This window comes from Colias eurytheme, chromosome 4 (assembly GCF_061535395.1).
Source record: "Colias eurytheme isolate Ceu_HAF_F1 chromosome 4, ilColEury1 Martin Lab GWU primary, whole genome shotgun sequence".
NCBI classification, from domain to species: domain Eukaryota; kingdom Metazoa; phylum Arthropoda; class Insecta; order Lepidoptera; family Pieridae; genus Colias; species Colias eurytheme.
The window spans coordinates 2338631-2358959 of NC_142983.1; the positions used below are offsets into that span (position 1 = coordinate 2338631).

Genomic DNA, 20329 nt, shown 5'->3' on the forward strand with positions numbered 1-20329 from the left:
TGAAACGTAGAATATTATTGATAATATTTAATTCAATATTTTTTTGTTTTATTTGCGTTTAATAAGGCACCGGGCCCGCGGAGCCCATTGTTAACTTTAATTTCTAAATGATTTTAAATTATAAACTAAAAGGTATTTGTGTAATTAATTCTAACTAAGAGATCGTGCATTTATTGTAATGCGCAAATAATTTTTCTTTTATTATACAGTAATAATGCTAAAAATTAAAATATGTATATTAATTATCTACGTATATAGTAGACAATGGTAAACGTATGTGTAGTAAAAGTAACAAATATTTAAGTATTTGATTCACGAATTTAATACACATGAAACATGATGCACAAAAATACTAAATACATATTATAACTAAATATTTCTATACGTATTTGTATGTATAGCAGTTAAAAATAAATGCGCTATATTATAAGGCGACCTTATTCAGTCTTTAGTTTCTTATACCTTAACATAATGGTGATTTATCGAAATATGAATTAAATGTGAAGCAATAAGTGTAAAAATATATCCATATTTACACATATGTAGTTATAGTACATTTCATATATCTTTTTCCTATTTAATTGTGTTATATCTTATATTGTGTATAAAAAAATAAAATAACATAAATTCTTAGCTTAAAGTTTAGTCAGTAGAATGAGTTCTTTATTGATTGACGGTAGTTCACGATTGAATAAAAAACTAATATATGTACAATGTCTATTAAATTTTATATTTTCTATCTATTCACATAGCAGTTTCCAACGGCTGGCTATGAGATCTATCAGCTTCAGTGATATGATTTTCATTGTCATCAAAATCGAAATTCGTCTCGAGTATAGCTTCGGATCGCGAACGCGCGTGAAGTTCGGGCGAGTAGTTGAAGTTTGACGTTTGCGGACTCGAGTCGTAGCTTTGGTCGTAGTTGTACATTGACGGGGGACTGGGTAAGTCGTCTTCGTAGTACTTTTCTGGTTCTAGAAAATTATTTTTTGGTTAAATATAGGAAAATAGGATATACTTGCTATTTTATTTTATTATTCCCCTTGCTCCTTAGAAAAAATTTTAGATCTATGGATTTTAATACTAAATCGATATTAATTTAATTCTAGATTATATCGTTCCTAATCACGTTTACATTATTTCAATTATTATTGGTTCGAGATATAAAATAAAAATGTTTTGATGATAGCACTAGGGTATGTTTAAATCAAAATCATTTGAATAGTAGATAATAAAACAATATTTTAGTTTTACCAGGTTCAGGTCGTTGCCCGAAAGTAGTAGTAGAGTGTTGTGGCGCTTCATCAGGTATGCGCGAGCGCAGCTCCATAAGGAACGAAAGTTTGGGCTGTGCTTCGAAGTTCGGAGCTCCATATCTGGGAAATACCAACAAAAAATTATAACAAGTGATACAACCAAAAATTTCATAATAATTTTAGACTTGATTTCAATTTACCCCGACAAAAGTTATCTACTTTTTTGTTAAGTTTAAATCATAATTTATCCCAAAGATTCGTTCATGAATGAAAACGTAACTTATAGTCCAGACGTGTTCAGTAAAAGTTTTTTAGGACTGACAAATGACAGCTGATAAGTAAAAAAAAAAGGTTTCATCATACTAAATCAATCATTATAACAAAAAAAAATGCGGGTACCCATAAATCTTCCCCTCCCTCTCCAAATCGCGCTTCATAGCGAGCGGGTCGTCAGTCTTGTCCCGGAGCGGGAGCGTGTCGGACGTGTAGTAGTGGTCTCCGCTCTGTGGCGATACTGTGTCGTCCGGTGACAGGCCTCCCGGGTGGTGGATGATTGGTAGTTCCTCTGTGGCCACTGTGTTCATAGATGGCGCCCCGCTTGCTGCGCTTGAGTGGTCGCGGTAACCTGGATAAATTTAATTTTATGGGTGTTATTAATCATTTTTTTTATTTCAGTATCTTTAGATTTAATATAAAAAATAATGTTCAAAAGATCTTTATTATTCTTGGTCATAATAACACCTACAATCGTTAGAGTGTACTAAAGTAGTTTGAAAAATATTGTTAATTTTAGAAAGACTAGAAGGACCATTATGAAGAATCAAACATGAAACAAACCTTCATTCCTATAGGCCAAGTTGTATGGCCTATTGTTATTGACATTTTGAGGTACACTGTATTCAGGAGACGCCGGTTTTTTATTGAATGTACTATGTTTCAACTGTATTATATTATTGGGATTATGTGCTTCGTAAATATCAAAGCTTTGTGTATCTTCAAGGGATGAATTAAATTGACTTTTCTCCATAGATTCCATAGAAGTGGTGGAAGCAAGCATCTTCTTATAGTCGGAGCCCTTTGTGAGCGTATCTGTAGAACGTGTACTCTGAAAAAGAATAATATAATCAATACACCTTATACAAAACCGTATCTGTTTTTGTTGGTTTGTAAAAAAAAGAATTTGCAGCATTTAAGAGTATATGGGTGTAAGGTATTAAAATTAAGCAAATCTATGTTGATACTTGAATATATCTGTATTCAATCCAACAAACTTACTTTGCAGTTTTCTAAAAGAGTATTAGGTATAATGAAATAACTTAAATAATTTAAGTTAATATTAGCTATAGTTCTGTTATTATTGTGTCATTAAGGAAGGTGGACCCCAAAATAAAGGCTGTCCTAGTTTGGGGTCCAAATGTTTAACATGTTTGTACCTAACCCACAAATTCAATAAAAATGATTTTTATTTCTACCTACCATTTGTGCAAGTTTTCTCCTATAAGTATTATCGGGGAAACCCCCATTGATACTTCCGATAGAGCGCACCGAATGCAGAGACTGTCGGATTGAATTGCGACGTTCTAGACGTTGAAGATGTCTGTAATAAATAAGCATAAATAAGTAATTTATAGCATGGAGTTAATGATTAAGCGTGTTTTATTTATTTATTTATTTATGACACTTTATTGTACATATAACAGGAATTTAAAATAAGAGAAGACATAAAATTGGAAAGTGTATAATAGGCGGCCTTATTGCTTAAAAGCAATCTCTTCCAGGCAACCATAAAAATAAAGGACATATAAGACATTGGTAAAAAGCGAGGGCGCATCAAAAAGATTTAAAAAAAAGAATAGATAATACAAATAATTCATTACTAATTAAAGAATAGACATAGATAATTCAGTATATATGTATTAATCAAGTTATATTTATATTATACATACAAATTAAATAAAAATAATAAGTTAAATACAAATTAATAAATATATTTAAATATATATATATATATATATATATATATATATATATATATGCATATAAATACATACATATTATACATAGTATATATAAAATATAAATACATATTTATAAGATAAAAAGGAAACTTAATACTGGAGAAAAAGTGCTCTTTTACAAGTGACTTGAAATGATGTGGTGTTTTGGCGCGTCTGATAGTCTCAGGAAGAGCATTCCACAGCCGAATCGCTAGGACGGTAAAGAAGGAGTTAAAAAAATTGGTATGGTGAATAGGGGTGGATAGGAGAAAGAGATCAGAGGAACGAAGGGAAAGGGAACTATTGGAGTTTAAATAATGAAACTGATTTTTGAGATAGACAGGAGTTTTGGGGTTAAACAGGACAGAGTACAGGAGTTGAAGGATGTGAGTATTCCGGCGAAGGCGAATAGGTAGCCAGTGTAATCTGTTGCGAAAATCAGAAACATGATCGAACTTGCGCAAGCCGAAAATGAATCTGATGCAAAAGTTTTGCAGCCTCTCGAGAGCATCAAGTTGATATTCGTGAAGATCGGGATAACAGGAGTCGGCATAATCTAGGAGAGGAAGCAAAAGGGATTGAGTCAACGCAATTTTGGTAGAAATCGGCAGGAAGTTGCGTAAACGTGCGTGCGTTGCGTGTTGTGATTTTTAAAACCCAAAATTCAAATTACTTAGGTGCTCTTAAATATTTTTTTGCGAATTTTATTATTTATCTTTTATTTACCTGTGTTTAGACTTAGAATACCAGCAGATAAGCGCAAGTATAACGAGCAATACTGCGGCCACTAAAACACCGATGAAAGCCACGGCTAGAGTGTCGCCTTGCCAGGATAGCGGGTCAATGGTTATTTTTGGATCTAGAATAAAATTAAAATATTAAGTTACTTAGTTATTTAACAGTTAACAGTTTCATAAAGTTAACAGTTTGTGTATTCGTTGAAATAAGTATATTTAAAATAATGCATTTATAACAGTTACTTTTGAAATAAAACTTCTTGAGAGTAAAACTAAAATTTTAAGGCCTTCCAAGATTTTGGTATCATTTCCAAGGATTTTGGTATCTTTGAATCTTGCCAAAGAAGTTTCCCTTCTGACACGTGTGCTCGACACACAGGCTTTGTTTCAAATGTACCCACATTTTTTTTCAGTAAAAAATAAAAAACTCACCAATCTCACAAATAAACGCGTTCTTCTGGTTGCAATCACTAATCTCCACACTTGAGAAAGCAAATGACGTGCACTGAGTCACATAGTCAATATGATTCACCCACACTCGGTCGCCATATTGGAACCATTGGTTCTGACGTTGGATGAACTCGTATAGCGCCTCGTAGTTGCCTGATACGTATGGCATGGAAGCGTTGTCTGACTGTGAAACGAAATAATTAAATGAAGAAGAAGAATTGGTAAACCTTGCTATTTTACAATGCATGGGCTATATTCACTCTAGTATGGGAGGAGTAATTAGTAATTACACGAGTTTATTTTCTCCAGCTCGTGTATACGTACATTGCACAATGTTCACTATAAATATTAAATAAAAATAAGTTATGTGGCCTTGGATATGGAGAAGGATAACAATAATGTTTTATTTGTCTGTCTGTTCTGTAGGCTTGACCAGAAATCTATTCTATACCTACGCTCATTATACAACTCTGCCTAAAATATGCATAGGCAGAGTTTTGCTCCAGACAATTTTTATTAAGATGTGAGTCTAGCAACATTAACTACAAATAATGGTTTTACAAAGTTACAAATAAAAATACACTCACCAAACAAAACAGTCTAGCCTCTTCATACGTCATAGGCGCTCCCACATACATATAACACGTGCCAGCGACCGCGTCCCACCCGGGAGGGCACTTCCCCCCTCCCAGTACCGTCAAGTTATTCATATAATACGGTCTATAGTCAACTTCTAGTAATAAAGGATTGTCAGATTGGTCGCGTATTCGTCCCGCTACAGCTAGACTCTCGTTGTAACTCCAGTAGTTGTGTTTCGCGTCGATGCGTGTACGCCAAAGGTCTAGTGCACTGTAATTGTAAATGGTATTAGTCTAACAGTCAGGCAGTAGTGGGAAACAGTGGTTGTTCATTAACAACTTCGATTGAACAGAAAAAAATGACAAAGCTAGTTAAGTACCTAATTAATGAAGGGACAAAGGGACAGTTTAAAGCTCATTAAAATAATCCAATATCATATTAACGGTTAAAAAAATATTTTTAAATATAACGAATGTCCTGCATTTTTTCTCTTACAATTGGATACTTAATATTATAAAATTATTTAAATAAAATAAATTATAACTACCACTCACCTCATAGCATTCGGGTTATAATCGAAAAAGCTAGTCCGGCCAGCCATGCAACAAAAACATGCAATAAATAATAAACCTTAAAATTATAGTAACAATAAACTTGAATCTAAAGCAAAGCATTCGGATTGCACACATGGAAAAAATCAACCAATTTTCCATTGATATTTTCCTGTGCCTTAATTTGCTCAGAAGTTTGAGAAACCTATTATAAAATATTTTATCGTAATTTGTTGTAATTTTAATAAATTACATTATTTAAAACATTTACGAAGGTAAATATATTTATTAGTTTTCCCAAATCAGCATTCGCAGAATATTATTTTACCCATTCTGGTTTCATTTTCCGCAATTCACCCATTTTATCAAATTCATTCATTCATTCATTCATGATTCTTAACTTCTACATATTTTCCCAAACCAACATGCAAAATATATTGATATCTATTAATTGAATTACACGATGTATAACTTAATTATTATATATTTTGGTTAATTTATGAATCACCCATTAGCAAAAATCTTGAATATAACGGTTTTTAGTTACGAATGACGTGAAGTTCGCGCGGAACACCAACATGCATGACCAATAGCGTTAACGCTAATAATAACCACGTTATTGTTTATTTACGAATGCTGCTAGTACGTATTAGATTAGGTTTAGTCAAACTATTAGGTAATAAATAATAATTAAATATCTTATTTTATGCTATACAAATGGATATATTTTTAAAACTTAACTAACTATGTAATTATTAAAATTATTAAATATAAATTAAAAAGGTACTTACATGGATCTATTCACAGTGATCATTTCATAATCATTGTCGGGGTTAAAGAATATATTGTCGACATAGTGCTGTCCGGCGGTTCCGGCTACAACTGTGGCACGGCCTTCTCTATCGAGTGCGTAGTTCCTGGAATTCATTTACGAGTAAGGTGATTAACAATTCGTGGTAAGTATTAACAGGCATAGACAAAGAAATTGTTAGTGCCCCTAAAATGTGGTTTTACTACAGATTATATTAATTAGTTATCTATCCTGACGATTTTAGGGGATAAATCAGTTTTATTGCCATTAAGTTGAATATCTAGAATATTTATTTCAGTTACCAGTTTAAGTATAAGCAAAGAATACTTAATAGTAGCTAACGCTATATAAGGTATAAGTCAAGGACAGATAGATATACATAATAAAAAATGGAATTCTACTCACTTATAGAAACCATTATGCGATGTAGTCTGATAGATCGGCAGGCGCACTTTATCGAAGCCAGAGACTTCTAAAATCCTCATTCCCGTGTTATCGTGAACATAGTTATGAGTGAAGTTAGATACAACTTGACGTAACACTATGACGTCCTTGAATTGTACCCGATTACGTGTGAAGTAGTTGCGGTAGATGGTCACCTCTTGGTATGGCGATGATTGGCGACCTGTAATAGATAAAAAATAATCAAGGCTAGTAAATTTACCTAAAGGTAAGTGACGTGCCTGTAAATCACCCAGGCTAAAAACGGTACATAGACGGACGAAATTATCTTCCATGAACTTAATTTGAATAGAAAGAGGAAATCATATATCAAATATCATCCTTATTTTAATTACATATCTAAATGAGTAGGTTTTTAATAATAGAAAATTCACCTTCCAACTGAAGACATGGTAAATCATGATTCTTGTAGAATAGATTATTGTGTATCCACCCTCGTAACGAAGTGGCTGAGCCTCGTGAATCCGCTCTCACTAATAAACCACCGACGTTGTTTCGCACTAAATTGTTCTGGAATAATAAAATAATAATAAAAACTGGTGTGCAAAATTTTCAAAATAAATGCATATAAATGTAGATTAAAAAGTATCCTTAGGTTTGTATAGAGAGCAGATAATTATTATGCTTAAAATTAAAATTATTATCTTTGTTGTTCTGTTTTGATTTTATTTTAGAGAGTGACTTGAAGTTTGTTCAAACTCTCTTATGAAAAACAGATAAAAAAGCTGTTACTCACCCTGAACAAAAGTGTCTGCGTATTTTGTACATCTACCCTCACGGCAGCTTGACAAGTGGTGAAGTTTCCATACAATTTAAGGCAGTTATCATTGAATTCGTTTCTGATAACAGCTACGAATGGATTTACTTCGCCTACAGATTGATAACTGATCGCACCATCGCGGTTGTTAGTAAATATACTATTTGATATGTTGTGCTGGACGTCGCGATCTGAAAGGCAATTAAATTATGATTTTAGTATTAGCAATATATTCATATATCATTTTTTCAAAGTGATATAAAAAAAAGAAAAAATAAGAAAAGCATTTTTAAGTTAAAAGCATGTAAATAATATAACGACGTAATATTTTATCATATACATACATGCAAATTTAGTCTAAAATATATATTCATTCAATTAATATTTAAATACACTTACTTAATCCAATTGCCGATATTGGTAACGTGACAATCTCAGCAATAAAACCGTGCACTGAAGAAGCACCATTTGCAAATAACTTCACACTCAAACTAGCGCCATCTGTCCTGAACAATTTCTTCTCATCAGGCGAACCGTTCTCTAGATAGCCTATCTGTGGTGCTGTTATGTTGTAAATATCACCATCGTACAGCGTAATAGAGTCTCTTTTTCCGTAACTCATTGTATGGTTGAACAAATTAAATTGTAACAGTCTAAAACCAAACGGTTTCACTCTAAATGTACTTTTGAATATCTTAACGCAGTTTACTGGATTGTTATCATATTTATAGTACAAAAGAACTCTTTCTTCCACTGTTACTACTTTGGAACTGTCACAGATATCAATTAGAGAAAATAGATGGTACGGCAAGTTGAGGTCCTTCAACGGAGTGAAACTAGACTCTTCAGATTCTCGTCCCTCACCGGTCAAGGATATCGCATTAACTCCCTCTCCAAGTATATCTGTGATGGAGTTAAACATTATGTCGATGGTATCTGTAGGTGAAACTATATTAATGCCATGGTGCGCGCATTTTGTTATATTCACGTTCTGGATGTGAGGATTTCGTATGATACTCTGTATAGCTGGCGACTTTTCATTGTGTAGAATGCCTGCTCCACTTATTTGAACGTTCCGCAGGGTACTTTCTACTTTCTTCATTGTTTCATGCGTGTGGTGATCGTGGATTCTATGTTCGTAAAGCGAATATTCAAATTCAGGATTTGCAAATCTTATCCCACCCCAATATTCAAGATTATCTTCTAGATTTCGAGTCCCACAGTGAATAAAAATAAAATCGGAATCCCACTTGCATTCATGTCTATGCCCATACAGTTGTCCGTTTAATCTAATAGGGCAGTCTTCGTATCTGTTTTCAGTTCCAACACATTGTAAAGGTTCCGGCCAAGACCAAATTCTTGATAATGAGTTACTATGATACTCAACTCTTCGATCATGAGCAAAAAATACGTTTATAGGATCGAAACCTAATTCTCGACAAACGACTTGAGCATTTCTCTCTGTAAATCGGCTATCACACATAGGGACCCACTGTAATGTAGTTTTTTTGTAGTATTCCAAAAAGCCTTCATTTTTCCTGTCATAGTTGTTATCAGTTATTGAACAATTTCTTCCTGTACATAGCCGAATTGAATCTTGAGCGATTAGCGTTTCTAGTTGACGTTGCTGTCGATGTTTTCCATAATCGGGTGAATATTGACCTATTTCCCTTTTTTCAATTCTATTTTCAATATCACTTGGCGGAGAGATAGGTCTCATAAATATTGGCAATTGACTGTGTCCGATGGCATTTAGAGTTCCCATTACTAATATTCCAACATTTGGAGCAAATTCTAAAATCACCCCCGGATTAATTGTAAACGTAACATCCGGCATAACTGTAATATCAGACTTAATGACATATGGTGCAATGCGTCCATCCAAGGTAATATCTGAGGTCACGCGACCACCAATTTCATTTATATCGACTATTGTATGTGGGCTAAAGGTAACTGATACACTTGAGTCAAAGCTATCTTCTAATAAATAAGGTAAATACGTAGCGACAGCATGATTATTCCAATCATCAAAATCAAATATTTCATTTCTAATTTCAGTCTCGTTGGCACTGCCCCACCAATTTTCTGTAACATCTAAAAGATTATTGATTTTAGCAGTTTTAATCCCCGCTACAAGCGTATACTTTAATGCATTGTTGCCAAACAAATTCCGAGTAACCTTCACTTTCTGAACACCTTTGAACCCTATGACATAAGTGGGATCTGTGCTTTTCACTAAAGCTCCCCTATTAATTTGATTCGAAAATTTATTATTTTTAAGTTGATTATAAACAAAAACTGCATATACAAATCCCATGATTTCACTTTGACTGTCCATGTAAAATTGAACCATGTATTGTCCATTATTTCGTTCGATAAAATTGCCATCAATCTTCATTTTCTTTTCCATTCCTCGAATTGATAATAACCCATATCGACAAACGTTGTCAGTAAAAATGTTCTTGGTTAGATTGACTTCGGCAAAATGTCCATCTATGACAACCGCAAAATTGTAATTGTTACGCCAGGTATTATTATGCATGTAAACTGAATGTGTGAAGTTCTCGTTATATTGCCAAACATATGGAAGGCTTATATCAAATCCACCGTTCATGTTTCTTTCAAACGTATTATCCTGAAGAACATAGTGGTACAAATTATTAGAGCTTCTCAAATCTCTAGCAAAATGATAAATTCCTCTTCCGTTGTCTGTAATTAAGCTACTGTTTATCATTAATGTGATTTCTGTAATATTACTTTCATGAATGTCCCAAAACGGGGTATTGATATAGATAGCTTCTTCTTTATTATGAGCTATTTCACAGTTTGTAATCTTGATTGTTTCATTGGCTTTTCTAAGAAAATGATCCCCGAGTTCATTTAAGTATCGGTTATAATACAACGCCATTATACCTTTTGTATTTCCTTTTATTTTGGTATTAGTTACATGAAGTGTGGGAACGGGTCCTTTAATAATTCTATTTCGTACATTTTGTACAGGCGCAACTATTGTGCTGACAACTAAAACCACTCCACCTAATGCGTTTATACCACTATCGTATTTCAACACGACACCAAAACTATTACTAGTAGTAGGAAAGGTTGATAGATCACGATCTAGGCACCATATAGTACTTCCTTCGTGAATATTTTGCGAGTCATAAATGCAGATACTTTCCGTAGAGAAATTATGAATCGGATTCATCAGCTGTAGTCCTAAAACATATCCTGGATTGCACTTTATATTATAGGTTTTAACAATTTTTTCTCCAAATTGTTTGCTAAATACTATGTGTCTAGTCTCCCCGTTTGCAAGAGATATATCTGTTTGATATTCAGGTATTATAATAGGTCGATAACTCGATTCATCCATATTGAGACTGGGATCTAAATTAAACCATCCTGCTATTTCTCTCTGTTGTGGGCCGGTTAGATGTGGATTATGAAAAATACCAGCAATCCTATTATTTTCAATCACTGAACTGTAGACTTTAAGACCTAGTTGCCTAAAGCTAATTCCGCTTCCTTTATTATTACTAAACTCTGAATTTCTTACAGTATTTACAGCATCAGCACCATACAAATCTGAATACAGTATTCCCAATCCATCGTGATAATTATTCACAATCCTCACACTTTCTAAACCATGCCTTGCAAAGTCTATTTGAAGCGCTGGCTTAAATAAATTCGATGAATAATCAAGAAGACCTGCTTTCTCAATAGTTACATATTGTAAATCTGCACGTTCAGCAATAACGCTAAACCTTACACCAGCCCAGCTGGTTTCGTAGCAACGTATTCCAACATCATTTTCATGTGTACATGAATTTTCAAAACTATCAACTGTTTCGGCTTTACATTTTGTTATATCATTATCAAATTCAGTACACTCTACATTCGATAAAATAATATCTTCTGTTATACCAGCACTGGGTATTTCATTTGGTTCTAAGAACCAATCATCGGGATTTAATGCTAAACCCAATTGATTACAAACTAAGGCTGCATTAATAATATTCCATTTATAATTGCACACGGTACCCCACTTGCCCTCTACACGGACTTGTAGTCTTCCTTCGTATTGAGTTCTACCACCTAGCAGTCTTATTGGTATAACTGGCTCCATGTAACCCGGTGTCGTGGGATCTACTTCTGGATCAGTTTCGTATATTGTATCATTACTCATAATAATCTCTTCTTTTAATGTAAAAGAAATATCATTCGGTCGTTTGCCTCTTGCGTCTAATTTTCCGGCTACCATCATACCAATAGCTGGGGGGAATTTAAGCGTGACTCCAGATTGAAGAAGTAATTTACCACCTGGGCGAATATTTATATCTTTCACCACATCGTATTCTCCTTGTCTCAGTATTTCTATACCTTCTACTTCTCCACCAACAATGTTCGATCCAGGAACATTAAATTGGGGCACATAGAGTGAATTATAATTTATTTGTGTTGCACCAGGGTTACTACTATGTAATAAATACGGCATATAAATAATTTTAGCTAAATTAAATCTATCTTTTCGATGGAATAATCTGTTGTAGACTTTTTCTTCTTCGCCGTACCCAAGCCAGTTATACGTACAATTCAGAACTTTGCTCTGATCTTCTACATGAGATCCAATTTCATATTGTGCCTCTGGATTATTAATAATATTTCTGAATACGTCTATATTACTTGATGCTAAAACTATTGTTGCTGCAACTCTACTCCTCGGTGTCAATTGTGGAGTACCATCGATAGATTCAAACTGTTCTCTTATCTTGTTATCTCGCAAATAGTTTCTTGAAAATAAAATATACTGAATATCACTATACGGAGATAGACCCAGATTCACTACAAATGGTCCTCTATTACCGAAGAAATAGTTATGTTGAATAACAAATCTCGATGGTAATTTTTCGAACTCTTCTAGATATTTTCCTTCAACCCTATTCAAAATTACAATAGCTCCATAGTCTCCATGTTCAAAATAGTTATATTCTATTCTACTCATCACATTGAGAGCTGGTTGGATTTTTATAGGAACACGTAAGTTTTGATAGAATCGATTGTGACCTATTTGTAGATTTAGCAATTTTACAGGATCATTAAGTAACCAACATGTTGCGACATCAATTGTGCTTTCTACGCTTGAATTAAACCAGTTTCCTGTTATATTTACCCAACTATCGCCACAGTAATTTCCATGTAAAATACCAATATCTAAATTTTTGAATATTTCCGAATATTCAACCACAGTAGTTTGATTTGTAGGTATGTATTCAGTCTCTTGCGTTGTATTTATCCATACTGCGATACCATATCGTTGGTTTGAACTTATTATACTTCTTGATATGTTTCTGTTACCCCCAGTTACAGTTACATTAATACCATCACCTTGGTTAAAAGATATTCTACTTTCAGTTATATTGATATCTCCAGCTCCATTAACTACTTGAAGACCAGCAACATGATTATTATTTGAAATTGATGTACGATGTACATGAATTTGTGATCTCAAATTTTCTATAACGACACCTCTGCCATTATTATCTGATATTATCGAGTCTGTAACGTTCAAATCATATGTCTTACTAATTCCTGAGGTTAACCTTATAAACCCGGTTATATCTGTTCTAGTGTCTGCGTGAAATCTTACATACATTCTACTTCTTGTAGATGTTATACTTTGCGGTCGTGTGTGGTTTCTTATATTAAAGGACATCAATAACTTATCATCAGCAGTCAATCCATCGTAAACGTATATGTGGCCTGTATCGTTTCTATTGGTTAAAATCTTTATAAAACTTAACGTCAGTACGTGATCGGGTCGCGTATAAAATTTTTGATGACAATCACGTTCCATGTTTGAATATCTTGATTGTTCCAAGGACATGACAATGGGGAATGTTTGACTAGGTGTGGATGCGAGGGTGCACAAATCGAATACTTCTGCTCTATCGAATCGTTCGTCGATGTTTAATTCGTGCACCACGTATTTGACCCCATCACCACCGTTGTCGTGAATCAGGCAATTCTCAATCCTCGTCATGCCGTAAGTAGAATTTACATAAACGCCGTAACCTCTATTGTTTTGTATTGTACAATTATTAATAACTATGGGAGCATTGGGTGACGTCACGTTGATAGCATTAAAAGCGCTATTTGATATTTCGATATCGTCCATCACGGGAGGTACGCCAATGACGTCTAAGGCACTAGTTGCATTATTGTCTCTACCTAAGCCCGCATTTTTGACTATAACGTGGGAAAGTCTCGACATCGAGGTGGGTACATAGAGCGTATTTTCCGCTGTGAGTATCCGTTCATAGACTGCGTGTTCGAAGCGCAGGCCCCGCCAGTGCACGCCGTAATTTCTAAGTTCGTTGTCATCGTGATGAGGTAAACATTGTATAGCGAGATCCGGGTGATAGTCGCAGACGCCGGAGCCGAGTTGTCGTGACTGCCAATCACATTGGAAGAGATCGTATTCCATGCCCTTACACTTGGGCTCTTCGAACAAAAGTCGCGCGCGCCGGCCCGGCTGCCGGTCCATCCAATTGTAAAACGTTCCACCCATGAAGCCTAATTGTCTGCACGCCGTTTCCATGTCGTTAACGGTCCAACTGTAAAACAACAAAGCAAATATGACCTTTTTTATTTAAACAATGTTAGCACTCACTTCTATGTTATTGTTCGTGATATAAAAAGAACATGCACTGATTATTTTATTACGGGATAAATAGTTTAAGTTATATGTATATTTCAAAAAGCAAACTAATTATAGGAATTTTACAATTGGTTACAATAGTAGCTAATAGTCTATATGAGCTCCCTCAACATACCTCAAACATTTATCCACATTAATAAATAAAAACAAGTCATTTTAACAGAATAAAACTGCCACAGATCACAGAAACTAATGAAAACTGCATACTAAAATACATGCAACTCACTTTCTGGAATTCGTACACACAGATCGCCATTGCCCGCGATGTAACAGTTGTACTCTTCCCGCCAAAATCGAAGGACCATCGACAAGCCGTATGTCTGGAAATGGTTTCGAAGTCTGCCGCTCTTCTGTACTGGTGAACGTAATCTTACTTCCATTTTGACCCTGTAACGAAAGAAATAAGGTTCAAATTACATTGTCTATGATTTGTGACCTTATGACTTGAAAGCATCGTACTTCAGCGTCTTTTACAAACTATGTATTTATTTATTTATTTATTTATTAGACACACCAATAATGACTCAATTAATACAATTTACAGAAATACATTAATAATTATTTCATAAACTGAATTGGCCATAAAGCAGGCGTATACAACAATTATAAAAAAAATGTCTTAAAATTTTTTAGTTTTAAAAGTCTAAAAATACATAATCAAATTTATCATCCATTGACGAAAAAAAAATAAATATAAAACATAAAATTCATCACATAATTAAAAATTTATCAAGAATACATCAAATTAATACTACAATGATAACATGATTAAAATTTTGTAATTTTAAATATCCATGAAATAAAAAATATATAAAATTCAATTAAAACATGGCAATTCAATTAACACATAAAATACAATACAAATTAATAAAAACACACAAAACACATAAAATAAAATATGTCAAATACATCAAATACATCAAAAATACAACACAGTCACTGAATAAAATTTACTATTTTATTTTTAAAACTATAAAAATTATCATGAAAGATGTCAATGTCAACGTTATTACTATGTTGTTGTAAGCTATTTCTTTTATTGGTAACACTATTGTACGTTTTCATTAACCTATTAAATGGACTATTCTTTTTTAAATTAGTACGGGATAAACTTGGGCAAAAAGTACTAGAAACACCGTAACGTGGAATAGAGCGTGGAACTGACAAATTCAAATACATAATTAGGTTAGAGCTAAGGTTCCCATGAATAATTTTATGCAATGTATATAAATCGAGTAAACGACGGCGATTTTCCAAAGAGTTTAATTTAAAGTGATCCAGTCTATCTTTATAAGCTGCCCTATACGAGATACGGTGATCCTTAAAAGCTAAGTACTTTGTGAAAGCTTTCTGTAGGCGTTCAATGCGGCCTATATGAATTTGATAATGCGGATTCCAAATCGTACTAGCATATTCTAATAGACTACGAACTAGGGCACTAAATAGGCAAATTATCGTACTTGCTTTTCTGAAATCTTTTGTATTCCGTTTTATAAAACCTAACATCTGCCAAGCTTTAGAACACATATGATCAATATGGTTTGAAAAGTTTAGTTTTTTGTCAAATAATACACCTAGATCACGAACTACTGACACTTCCTTAACAGGTTTATGATTAATCGTGTAAGCTGATTTAAAAGAATTCTTTTTTCTAGAAAATTTTATGTGAAGGCACTTGTCAGCGTTTATCTCCATTTTATTATTCTTACACCAGACTTGAATAGCATTTATATCATGCTGCAGAAGATATGCGTCATCAGAATTGTTCACACTACGATAAAGTTTAAGGTCATCGGCAAAGATTGAGCAATTACTATAACTAATGCAGTTAGAAATGTCGTTGATAAAGATTAAGAAAAGAGTCGGGCCTAGGTGTGACCCTTGGGGAACCCCTGACGTCGCAATATATTCACGAGACCTGAATCCACCCATGGTCACCCTTTGAACCCTATGGCGAAGATAAGAATGAAACCATTGGATAAGAGTTCCGTGGAAGCCATAATTCTTCAATTTTACCAACAGTGTTGTATGGTCGACTTTGTCAAATGCACTGCTGAAGTCTGTGTATATGGCATCCGTTTCAGAGCCTCTGTCTAAGCATTCGCTGATATATGTTGAATAGTGCAGTAAATTTGACACTGTCGACCGATTTTTGCAAAATCCATGCTGAAAATCATTGATAAGGTTGCTAAAGTATGGAGTAACGGCGGATAGTACCACGCGTTCAAATATTTTTGAGAAAGTGTTTAGTAGAGAAACCGGACGGTAATTCTTGACATCATCTTTATCGCCTTTCTTGTAAAAAGGGACGATATTTGCTGTCTTCCACGCGGTTGGAAAAATAGAAGACTCTAGGGATTTCTGAAATATGATTTTGAGCGGAAAGGAAAGATTATTGCTGGTTTTAATAATAAAAAATGGCGGGATTCCATCTGGTCCTGCGCCCTTACTAGGATCGAGGGAACGGAGCAATTTTAGAATATGGCTCTCAATTACCTCGATATCGTATATGGAGAATTGTGAATATATATCATTATCCGCGGTTAATACCTGCTGGTCACTACATGAAAATATTGAATTAAAATGAGAAGCAAAAAGCTCGGAAATGCCAGGTCCAGTATCGGAAGACAAATTACCTAATTTCATTCTTGAGGGAAAAGTCGACGAACAACCTCTACGACTTTTAATGAACGTCCAGAATTTTTTAGGATGATGTTTTATTGAAGCTTCTATACTAGTTATATAATCCTTATATTGAGATTTAATTAATTTATTAATTCTTTTACTCAGTATGCTGACTTCTAGATTGTCCCTAGGATTTTTATAGATTTTAAACCTTTTACGGAGTTTTTCTTTTTCAGAGATTAGCTTTATTAGATCCTTTCTATACCAAATAGGATATTTTCGGCTTTTTGTTTTGTGGCTGGGAACGTGAAGATTAATTACATCATTGATCAAACTATAAAACTTTGAAACCATAACATTGACATCTTTACACGAAACCAATTCCTGTTCCCAGTTTATCTTTGACAGCTTGGAGTTAATCAAACAATAATCAGATTTAAAAAATTTACGACTTGTATATGGTTTGTTTATTAAATATTTAGATTTCGATAATGCTACATTAATTTTAATTGCCGGATGATGAGGGTCTAATCTAGCTAAGGGAACAGAAACCTTTGATACTTCAATCTGACAATTTCGGCCAAAAACTAAATCTAAAATTCGCTGGTTATGATTTTTAACATTATTAAATTGGAGCAAATCATTATGAGACATAAAATCGACTAGAGACAAGCCAGATGAAGTATCATAGTTGCACGGGCGTAAATACATATCTGATTCCACCGTCCAGTCAATAAATCCCATATTAAAATCACCTATAACTATTGATTCACATGGATGCGATTGTATAGCATTACTTATATTTTCCAAAATACCATCTACTACATATGAACACACTGGAGGAGGTAAGTAAACAGCACATAGTAAGATATCCCTAGTTTTGCCCTCCGATATGCATTTCAATGAAACCCATAAATCTTCATATATACTTTCAAGGTGACGCATACGAACAGATTGAATTTCTTTAGATATAGCTATAATAACACCACCACCTCTCGTCTTTATAGATGCCGTAGATTGCCGGTCTCTTCTATATATATTATAATTTTCATTTAAAATCTCGTTATCAAATACTGAACAATCCAACCAAGTTTCCGTACCAATAATTATGTCGTATTCGGTTTGCAGTGACATTAACCTTATACCATCTAGTTTAGTTTTCATACCTCGAAAATTTTGATAATATATATTGAATGGTAAAATAATAAATATCGGACTTTTTCCTAGGGCAATGATACTATATTTTGTTGAGAGATTCGAAGTTCTTAATTTGTATGGGTTGAGATCGCTCATCCTTCCGGGTCAAAATTCTCCCGTTTCTTACCCAGACAAATTTTATACCTTTTTCCTTTGCAACGAGGCGTGTTTTAGCATGAAGGGACTTATAATATGGTGATAAATGTTCCGACACATAGATAGGAGTCTTATTTCCACCATAACCTAACAAACTAGAATTAATACGATCGTTTTGTGTGTTTTTATTAAACTTTGAAACAGCTGATATTATTCCATCTCGAACGTGTGTACTACGGAGCTTAAAAATAATAGATCTCGGTCTTTTATTAGAATCGTCGAGCTTTCTCACGCGTGTACATGTTATAATGTCGGATTCCTGATGATGTATTAATTAATAAACAATATTAGTGGGTTTGTGTAGATAACATGCAATAATATTGCAGGTTTAAATTGTTTGCGTTGAATTCACGTTTTCTTAACCCCTTACATGACTTTACTATAACATAGTAGGTACGTACTAAACTATACAACTATATACCTCATACAATTCGACCTATAGTTTCCCTATCTTTTCTTTCCGCGCAAAACATCCTAATTATATCCTTGTCCACGATTTAATCCTGTGATTTAATCTGTATCGCTGATGAGATTACTAAAGCCAAAGCTATCCTCGCTCGAAAATATCGTAGTTACAAGCAAGGATATAATATACGAAACGAAATATCTGTGTTCAACTCAATGTTAAAAAGAATGTAGCAATACGACCGCCAGAAAACTTTAAATTCGTAACCCAATTCAGCCTTACCCAAAACCGGAATCACAGTACGAAAACTGCAACATTGCCTTTGTTTATAACGTCTTCTTTACAAACTTCTGTCCGCGTCCGGTCATTCAGCTCGGATGGCTTTCATCACGATCGAATTAATAGTTTCCGAAACAATAACATTGTCTGCGATTGTGCGGATAATCGATTTGGCACCCATAAAGCAATATAGGAAATAACGAAAGTCGAATATTTTGTGAAATAAATATGTCTGTGAAATATTCAATAATGTTTCTTGGAAAAAAAAATATTGTAATCGAATATCGAAACAGTTTGGATTTTTTAATTAATATTTATAAAGCACTAGTGGTCCGCCCCGGCTTCGCCCGTGGTACATATTTCGCAATAAAAAGTAGCCTATGTCCTTTTCTCAGGTATCAAAATATCTACATACCAAATTTCATGCAAATTAGTTCAGAAGTTTAGGCGTGATTGGGTAACAGACAGACAGACAGAGTTACTTTCGCATTTATAATATTAGTATGGATTTTAATGCTATAAAACTAAATAGTAAATACATACCAAAATCAACAGTTTGGATTATGTATGTATTTAATAATTTTATCAATCACATACAGGGTTTTTCTCCCTAACTTACTTGGATCAATTTTAGTCCAGTAGCCTGTAGCAGCCAACAAACTTCTAAAAGTTCATGAGTCATCTATAGACCATTTACATAATCTATCGACTATTGAAGGCCTCACACTGTCACACATTACGTCATTCAGAATGCGCACACGCATCTGTCCATGCCCTTGCACTTGGCTGGTTTCCTGCCTTTTGATGCACCCCATTCATTTTGTCACGTACGAGTGACCAACTGTCACGTAGCGATAAATTACTATCCAGCTATAAAGTCAATTTGGCTATTTTTCGAAATGAATATTTATTAAATATCCATTACAGAAAAAAGTACTGATGAGGAAAATTTTTACCTTTCTTTATTACACAGAACGAATTCGTTTGCATTTCTTTTCTGTCAAGTCTTATAAACTTTCATTTATATTTTTTATGACAGATAAAAGAAAAACAATGAATATGATGAGGAAATTAGGAAATACAAGGGAAATACATTCGAGATCTTGCATTAGATAATATTACCAGGATTTCATAGCATGACAATATACAAAACTACCGGTGATTATTATTACAAAGAACCCTTAGAAAGAACCCTTCTCGATGCAAAGCTTTGACAACAAACATCCATACATAATATTTTATAGGATATATCCTGTAGATATGTCCAATCTTTACTACAGACATCAAATAAAGCTGTTCGTTAAAGTTTTATCGGTTACACGGTAAGGTGAATGCTCTAGAAAGTTCG

The 20329-nt window shown here is 33.9% G+C and overlaps 1 protein-coding gene across 2 annotated transcripts in view; it reads right to left on the reverse strand.

Moving 5' to 3' along the window:
• Positions 1-577: 577 nt before the first annotated feature.
• bark (C-type lectin domain-containing protein bark beetle) overlaps positions 578-20329 on the reverse strand; it is a 31935-nt gene continuing 12183 nt past the window's right edge. The window contains exons 2-16 of one of the 2 annotated variants that reach the window (XM_090120343.1): positions 14545-14705; positions 8000-14214; positions 7580-7791; positions 7218-7353; positions 6787-7006; positions 6362-6487; positions 5574-5603; positions 5028-5289; positions 4423-4624; positions 3980-4112; positions 2733-2853; positions 2094-2361; positions 1656-1881; positions 1255-1376; positions 578-974 (exon numbers count right to left, since the gene is read on the reverse strand). In XM_090120343.1, coding sequence (XP_089976469.1) covers positions 745-974; positions 1255-1376; positions 1656-1881; positions 2094-2361; positions 2733-2853; positions 3980-4112; positions 4423-4624; positions 5028-5289; positions 5574-5603; positions 6362-6487; positions 6787-7006; positions 7218-7353; positions 7580-7791; positions 8000-14214; positions 14545-14705 — 8664 coding nt within the window. In that variant the 3' untranslated portion in view covers positions 578-744. The remainder of the gene's footprint in view (positions 975-1254; positions 1377-1655; positions 1882-2093; positions 2362-2732; positions 2854-3979; positions 4113-4422; positions 4625-5027; positions 5290-5573; positions 5604-6361; positions 6488-6786; positions 7007-7217; positions 7354-7579; positions 7792-7999; positions 14215-14544; positions 14706-20329) is intronic. The other variant, XM_090120344.1, reaches the window with a different exon arrangement.